This window comes from Hippichthys cyanospilos, chromosome 4 (genome assembly GCF_059441005.1).
Source record: "Hippichthys cyanospilos isolate Australia breed blue-spotted pipefish chromosome 4, RoL_Hcya_1.0, whole genome shotgun sequence".
Classification (NCBI taxonomy): domain Eukaryota; kingdom Metazoa; phylum Chordata; class Actinopteri; order Syngnathiformes; family Syngnathidae; genus Hippichthys; species Hippichthys cyanospilos.
Genome location: NC_142372.1, coordinates 11754353 through 11762953, shown reverse-complemented (window position 1 = coordinate 11762953; position 8601 = coordinate 11754353). Strand labels below are relative to the sequence as shown.

The window sequence follows — 8601 nt, the reverse complement described above, 5'->3', positions numbered from 1 at the left end:
GAACTGAAAAAAAGGCTTTTTTTCTTAAATTGCAGACTCATGCCTGAGAACACCTTGCATTATAACCTACTGAAAATATTACAATAATGATATTGATGCCAAGAAAAAAACTGAAATTATCTGATTGTTCTCCTTTACTGCTGTACTGCACAGTACTGGTGATTTAATTTCTAAGAATGTCAACTGGTTAAAACTTGAGGTTTTGCTTTTAAATATGCAATACTGCAGTTAGCTTATCACATTTTATATTAGAATGGAGGGAAAAAAAACACAGGAGCAGAATTACTGTATAATGATTTATTGTATTTCTGTAACACACATGAGCAGTGCATTAATATGCAGAAGGCCAACGATAACATTTGACTTTCTTATACCCTCTATACTCATGTCTTAATGATGACTAGACTGACACTTCACCGCTTAAAGCCCAAACCGAGACAACTGTAGCAATTCTGTATGCAAAACCCTCTTATGGAAATCCGGTCAAGAAAACTAAAATAAATGAAATGAAAATATAAATGAATCATCTCTGTTTAAAAAAAAAAAAAAGAATACATCACCCACATTTCTACTGAACTTAATTACTGAAGTACTGTAGCAGTTTGACTCGCATGGCTGGTTTGGAGGAGGAGACAACTGACTGAGAAACTGCTGTTCGGCAACTGACGACTCACAAAGTTAATATTTGATCTAAAAAAAAGGTTTAAAAGAAAGAAGGGAGACAGGTGAGACTGATAACTTGAAATGCCAGATTGATAATGAAGAAAAGTACTCAATGACTGATTAGGTCAGGTGATGAACTAATCATACAATAGACAATTTTCCTACCAATGACAAAATGAGTACCAGCTTAATTCTGAAAATCAGAGTGCTTTAGTTCGAAGAAAGACATAAAGTGCTTACAAAAAAAAAAACCCAGATCATCGCTTGTGCTTGAAACCATATTTTAAATGTTACCCTGATGGTTTTAAGTGAGTGAGCCGAAAGCAAAAAACAGCAGTTAGGGTTTGGTATATAAAATAAATAAGACATGATTACAATGGATATCTCAGTCAGCTAAAAGTGAATACGATGAACAATTTAGCAAGGGAATCTGTTGTATTAATGACATCGTTTTTAAAGAAAAGAAACAGTAAACCACTTTAAGAACAACAAGTTGCAGAGTAGGCCGATGAAGTCCAAGAAAAATGTCTAACTGTGTACTAGAAATGAATCGAGGAGACAAGTGACGTATCAAATCTCTTCAACTTCATCGCCTGGTTGTCGTGATCCGCTCTACTTTGAAACGGCGTGGATGGCCTCAGCCAGGTATTCCACATTTCCGGAGGAAACGCCTGCCATGGAGATTCTGCCATCCTTGGTCATGTACACTGAAAACTCTTTTGTTATGCGTTCAACCTGGAAGAGAAGATTTGAGATGGGATATAAAATGAAGTAGGTCATGAGGAACACCCTCCCCAGTCTATACATTAGACATATTAAGTAAACACAAGTAGCAATTCGGATTTAGTTTTATTACAAAAAGCATCAGTCAAAAAGGGTGTGTTTTATATCATTTTTAAAAGAACAAGCACGTAATCAGTTTCGTAGCTACATTATTTTTTTCAAGAAAGTAACCAGTAAAGTAACTAAGTTACTTTTTCTGGGTAACAGTGACAACAGTGGTTAGGACTAAATGAATGAAGGCTTGGAATATGATGGAATATGTTTTTTTTTAATCACTTTAACTGCATATAATTTCTTAAAAGGCAAGTCAAGACAAAAACGTTCTTTACAATAATAATATTATCCTATGTGGCGTCACTTGTCTAAACATAGGATTCTGATCAATAATGCGTTTATGGAATATTTGTGGCCATTTTGTCACTTCACAGTCCAATCGCAGGTCAGTTTGCAAATGTCACATGACCAACCTCGGGAAACAGATGGGAACCTACTTGCTTTCATTGCTACTGCTAGTTTTGTTGTTATTTTTTGGACCCCATCAGCGTCCTTTAATTATTTTTCATGTGTACCTGTTCAGGTTTGAGGCCTGTGAAGCAGAACATTCCAATCTGGTCGATGACATGCTGCCAGTTGTGGGTGGAGCCATTCTTTTTCAGACCGGCCGCCAGCTGTTCTCTCATCTTGATGATGCGATTGGCCATCCCGTGGACCTCCTCCAGCCTGTTGCGCACACACAATGATAACAGCTGTTAGCTGTGGCTCCAGTTGAAAAAACACCAATACTTGCATCATATGATTTCTGCACAGTAACCTAACAACTTTTACCAAAGTTTGCGCAGATCTGGCGTGTTAAGAATGGTGGCAGCAATTCTTGCTCCATTCATTGGCGGGTTGGAGTAAATGGGCCTGATGAGGATCTTGAGCTGAGATTCCACCCTCTTCGCCTCCTCACTGTCCTTACACACCACAGTGAAGCCTCCCACACGCTCACCTTGCAAAATAGGAGCGTAATAAGATCAACTTGTTTAAACATGTCAGCCTAATTTTGAAGGAATGCTTGCATTTGTATAAAATAATGGGCATGCCAACTGATTTATCATCTCGAGTTTAGCACTAGCTTAGGTGCTCACATCAAGGCGGCGCAAAGTGCTTTTATTAACTCTGAAATTGATATTTGTCATGTCTGTGTTGACAAGAAATAACACCACAAAAAGTGTAAACCCCATAAAAATATTCTTAATATTCTTAGAAGGAATGCATATTTGAATTTGAATGCATATATCTGCCGAACTGCACTTTTTGCACAGTCAGTTAAAAGCACTTGGGAATCTCTGCTTTCATGCATTAAATACTGACCATAGAGACCCATGTTCTTTGCAAAGGACTGGGACAATACAATGTTATGGCCCTGCTCGATAAAGTAGCGCACTGCCCAGGCATCGCGATCAATGTCTCCACTTGCGAAGCCCTGGTAGGCCATGTCAAAGAACACCAGCAAGTTGCGTTTCTGTAAGGAGCAAAGAAAGTCGCGGGAGACAGACAGGCAAGAGGCATCAATAAACGTTAACAGTGTTGTTATCTACGTTGCCTTTAGAATTATACCAAATGATGATTGCAAGGTGTGTGTGCAGTTGTGTTTGTAAGAATCCCCATATTTACTGAGAAGGAAGACACACCTTAACAACGTCAGATATCTCCTTCCACTGCTCAGGCTTGGGGTCCACACCGGTGGGGTTATGGGCACAGGCATGCAACAAAATCACACTTTGCTCTGGGATTTTCTGGAAAAAAACAAAGTACTTTAGGTCAGTCATACTTTAAACAGGACATGTACAGTAGCTAGTCACTGCTTGCTGGTCACTATTTAACTAATGTGGCAACTTGATTTGTGAATGTTGCAAAAAATGGATACAAAAAAAAAAAGGTCCTTAATTGCAAATTTATGAAAAACACACAAAACTAGAGATGCAAAAGTGACGAGTACAAGTTTGACTGCTTGCCAACCTGGATTACAAAATTATACTATGTTATTATTAGAGGTGACTATTGATTGATATGATATCAGCAGAAACAATACGTGATTTTATTTATTTTATAGTATGAAATGTTAGAAGACTTTATCAGGTGAATATTTCCGAATATTTGGGTTACAGAACCTCAACCACAAAAAAGGATTGCAATTGAATAAAAAAAATAATAATAATAATGAAAGGACCAGTGTATGAGTACTAATTTCAGACATTTTGGATGTAGATCGATATAATCTGATAGTTTTTTTGTTGTTTGTTGTTGTTTTTTGTTGTTCTTTTTTTGTTGATAATCAACAAAAACTCCAGTCCTCGAGGGCCGGTATCCTGCAGGTTTTCCGGTTTTCTCTCAACACACCTGATTCAAATGATTAGCTCATTAGTAAGCTCTGGGGGAGCTTGAAAATTATCCTAATCAGGTGTGTTTAGGAGAGAAAACCTGCAGGATACCGGCCCTCAAGGACTGGCGTTCGACACCTGTGCGTGAGTCTAGCCTTATGTCTTGCAATTTTAACAAAAGCATGTTTTATCATAAAAGTGGTATCAGTGTGTTAGTATTGTAGCATCTTTGTGACTACGACTACACAGGCGTATGGTATTGCGTTTGCCAACATTTAAAAGGAAAGAAAAAAAAAAGTCTGTCAGTAGTGTCTCATATCATGACCCACTTTAGAAATGTTCCTCTCAAAAGGGCCCACCCAAGCAAAGTCTCATGTCTTACAGAGATGTCCTCCAAAGCTCCGTTGAAATCAAAGCCACACGTGGAGGGGTCATAGTAGCGGTAGGCTTTGAGCTGCATTCCAGCGTCTCTGAAGATGGGTGTGTGGTTACCCCAGGAGGGTTTGGGCAAGTACACATCATGAGGACCTCCATGGAACCGAGACTGGGCCAGGAGATAAAACACAAGTGAGAAAATGCAGCCCTGCTTTACTGTTCATTAGGGCTTGCGGAACTAGTATACAAGAGAGTATTACCAAAAAGTTAGCTCCGATACGCAGGGATCCAGTTCCCGAGATGGTCTGGACAGTAATGTTCTATGGGGGAGACAACTAGTTTACAGCTTGAAACGTCACTGCGCTGATTTAGCACATAGAAACTTACCCTGCCACTCTTCAAGACCTCGTTATCAGCTCCAAGAGCAAGTTGGGCGCAAGCCTTTGAAAACTCTCCCAAACCACCAATGGGAAGATATTCCTTATCCAGCTGTTTTGCTGCGATCAAGGCTTCTGCCTGAAAAAAAATGCCAGAGACTATTTACCAGAGGTGGGCATTTTACATTCCTTTGCTGGTCCGTCAGTTGTCAGTGCCCCGCCGTCCCTTCCATCATAGTCTGTTCGCCATTTCTTCAAGGTGAAAATTGTAATAATCCGTTCGAGAAAATTACTTAGATGACCTTACGTCATACTAGACCAATAACGCATCATAATAGTGTGTGTTCCCTCAGCACTAGGCCAAACCAAGCAATCATGTCCACTAGAAAGCATACGCATCAAACAGCATGTGTCTTCAATATGTGCCTCTGCTAGTTACACACACAAATACACAAAAACATGCCGAACGATAAGGAGGCATTACATCCATGTTTGTGTGCAGTTTTACCTTGCGGACACAGCTAAGGACAAAGGGCTTGCCCTGGTCATCCCTGTAGGCTCCCACCCCCAGGTTCATCTTCTTGGGGTTGGTGTCCCTCTTGAAGGCTTCGGTCACTCCTAGAATGGGATCAGGAGGACCCATCTGAACTCCGCCCCACCAGGAACTGCTCGGACACAGGACAAAACAAGCATTGTGAACAGGGACGTTAATGCAAGCGTACAAGGTCCAAACGTGAGTATGTGGGGGCCTTATGTCACACTGGTCATGGTAATTTAATCGCTATGATCTGCGACGCTTAGGCCTAACAAATCATGTGAACTGAGGAGATCATGCTTATGTAGAAGCACGTGAATGTGATTAGGAATAACTGGAATGTCACAGAAATGTAATGAACCTTCGTTAATTTTATCCTATTAAGTCATAACAGTGAAATGCCATTTAACTGAAATTACATTTTTTTTTTTTTGCAGATCAACTGCATCAAATATATTGGCATTAAAAAAAAAAAAAACACGCACAATTCCAGGTTAAGATGACTGCAGCTAACATTGGTGTCAAGTTCCGTCAGCTTTGTAAACCCTCTTTACTTTGCAGCTAAAATTAGGATTGAAATCTCTGCAAAGGGCAGTTGTCTCCAAGCAACTCCTCGTCATAATAAATTACCAAAATAATAAGAACTGAGTTGAGAGCAAAATCCCTGCCAAAGAATGTGTGAAACGGTGGCCTTTTAAATTGTGTTATTGGCATAAAGAACAATTTCTTATTGGCATTCATAATAGTTTACATACTCATAGAACCTTTGAACCCCTGAACTTCAGCTTAAAAACACAGAAGTTATCAGGGATCAATAGAGCAAAGGCCGCCATAGGGTGGTTTCTTCTGGAAAAAACATCAACAAAGAAATTACACGTAGGACCTACGGAGATGATGAATCGTTTTCATTTAAAAGGGAAGTCAATGAAAAATGTTCATCACAATAATATACCCTCTGACCCCCCCCCCCCCCCCCCACTAGTCTTAACATAGCATTAAAGTGATTTATCAGTGAAAGCCAATTTACCATTTAGAAATGTGTTTGTGGAATACTAATTAGGCTATAATCTATCCAATTTCATCCATCTTCGGGTTCCGCTATTTTGCCTCTGGCAGTTCATTGAAAACAGCATCACGGCTGCTCAGAGCGCAGGTAGTATGTTTGGTCATGTGACATTCACACACTGAGTTGTGATCTTTTTTTAACTGAGTTAAAAAGGCGGCGGCAAAAACTCTAAGCACACAAACAAGGCACAAACCTGTAATCGATAAGAGATAAACTAAATCAGTTCCAAAACACCAAATTATTTTAAGGACCAGTCAGTCAGGTCACGGACCCCGCCATGAGAACCACTGGAATAGAAGTTGGAGAAAACCCGTCCACAAAAACAAGCAGAAATGAGCATAATCTAAAAGAATATGTATTCGGAGACAAAATGCAAACAAGGAATATTTACTCTATTATTTAAATACATATATTAAATATATCTGACTTGGATTAAATCTACAGGTTAAAAAAAAAAAAGTACACAACTTTTTTTCCGAAACGCGTGAACAACGCCTCTGCAGTTGAACCAATCAACGATGGAAAGGGGTCAACAGCAGCCAATCAGGGCAAGAGGATTTATCTACACCGGCAAATAATTTTGCTCATAATGAAAGTCAAATGTGTCTTCCCTAAAACCTAGAAAGCAAATTTTGGCCTATTTAAGCATTTTGAAAGTACCAAACACACATTAGCTTGCAAGAATCATGTAATTTTAGAACACCAAATCCTGTACACATATTTGCTAAAACCTTAATCCATTCGCATTGGCTATACAGGAAGTGGTCCCGATTGCATCATGAATTTAATTAAAAATATTGGCGCTTTCACACCACAAATTGGCATAAAAAGTGTAATTGAACCCCCCAAAGCGCAAGGTGCAAACAAGCTGAGAGTTGTGAAGCCGAGGCCTTCTGTCAACCAATGACCCCTGACTGCGCTCGCTAGCCACTCTGTGCGGCTAACATTAGCTCCTTGCTGTATGCAAGCTTCAGTCTGTCAACGCAGCTGGCAATTTTCTATTCGGCTGCAGGAAAACAAGCTAGCATGCGCAACAACTACTTTCGTGGCAACAAAATAAGAAAACAAAACAGCATATGGCATCCGACTGTAGCAAGATTTTTAATAAGATATCGAATTTTACCTGTTCCGGGAGGACATGACCCCCAATGACGGGGTAATGTTCCCCAGAGAGACGAGTACTTTGCTGGACTTGAGCAGGGCCATTTCTGCGTGCTGGGGGGAGGCGAGCCTGTCAGAATGTGGACGGATGAAGGGCAGTCACGGCCACGGTGAGACGCTCGGAGGACGTGATGACGTCACGAAAGCCGGAAATGCGACGTCGACGTTGGTCACGTGGCATGCACGCTGTTGGAAATACTGGAATGTGATTTGTCGACAACTCACTGCTTTCTTGAAGTGGATAATGGGACATAAGTACTGTAACATATTTTAGTGTGCCACCTGGCAGCACTGGATTATTTGTCTGTTTAACATGAAGGTATTTTCTGGACTGAAACCTTGATATCGTTTTTCTCGTTCTGTAGTGACAGCATTTGTCCGCTAGAGGTCAGACTCGCACATCCATACATCCGCGACTGCCGCTTAGTGTCACTTCAAAAATACTAACATTAAAACACAATAGTGTGGTCAGGAAAAGTTCATTTTCAAAACTAACTTTAACAAAGTAAGCCAGTGTAAAACAAACCATTCTTAATTAAAAAAAAGTTTGATTGCAAATAGAATAGAATAAAAGGTCTTAATATTGTACAATAAAATTGTACAATAATATTGTAATATCGTACAACAAAATTGAAGGACATGTAGGCTAATGAACGTAAAAAAGAAACATAACGGAACTTTATTCAGGTGGTGGATCTTTTGCATACCAGTGGTGTCCACCTGACCTGGAGAAACACAGGCTGCTACTTTGATTGTAAAGCATTGCAAGCAAGCAGGAATTAATCACTGTTTAAAAAGTGCTAGTGGTGTGCTTGAATATACTACGCACTATAGTAAAAAATAAGATTGGCCAAATACTGATTGAAATCTGTCACAAGAGTAAGAAGTACAGATATCACATTTTCATCCAAGCAGTTTTAAAAAGTAACAAATGGATTTTGAATTGCACTCCAAACTGTTCTTCACAAAGGTTTCCAGCAGCAACATATCTTGAGGTTGTGAGCTTGTGCAGTAACAGACAGCAGTGTTTTCAAATGGTATTTTTGCATTGGTACCAGACTAAGTTAGCATCTGCGATGTGAGATCATACAAAGGTTTATAGAGCGATTTTGTTTTGTTTTTCCACTCTTCAGGCCAACAGGAAAGCACAGATGTTGTCCTACCTATTTCTCTCTCGCCTTCATAAAAATGCCAACAAGCTTGAATGCATTCAGGAGTTTTATTCTTTAATATCCTGTCATTGGAAGTGTTTTCTGTCTAATTTATTAAGGACTG

General features: G+C 39.7%; 1 protein-coding gene across 1 annotated transcript; it reads right to left on the bottom strand.

Annotated features, from left to right (window-relative positions):
• Window positions 1-282: 282 nt before the first annotated feature.
• LOC148424605 (aspartate aminotransferase, mitochondrial) lies at window positions 283-7472 on the bottom strand. The gene is made up of 10 exons (XM_088413631.1): window positions 7289-7472; window positions 5073-5229; window positions 4575-4703; window positions 4448-4507; window positions 4195-4356; window positions 3123-3227; window positions 2803-2953; window positions 2272-2437; window positions 2016-2166; window positions 283-1398 (listed from the first exon to the last, which is right to left on the bottom strand). Exons 1-10 carry the CDS (start codon window positions 7369-7371, stop codon window positions 1276-1278), a joined length of 1287 nt encoding a protein of 428 aa, XP_088269757.1. The 5' UTR covers window positions 7372-7472; the 3' UTR covers window positions 283-1275.
• Between the last annotated feature and the right edge of the window lie 1129 nt (window positions 7473-8601).

Coding starts and splice junctions, on each gene's coding strand:
- LOC148424605 (XM_088413631.1), bottom strand. CDS start 7,371: ATGGCCCTGCTCAAGTCCAGCAAAGTACTCGTCTCTCTGGGGAACATT. Junction 4,508..4,574: donor AGGTCTTGAAGAGTGGCAGG/GTAAGTTTCTAT, acceptor TCTCCCCCATAG/AACATTACTGTCCAGACCAT. Junction 2,438..2,802: donor AAAGAACATGGGTCTCTATG/GTCAGTATTTAA, acceptor CTATTTTGCAAG/GTGAGCGTGTGGGAGGCTTC.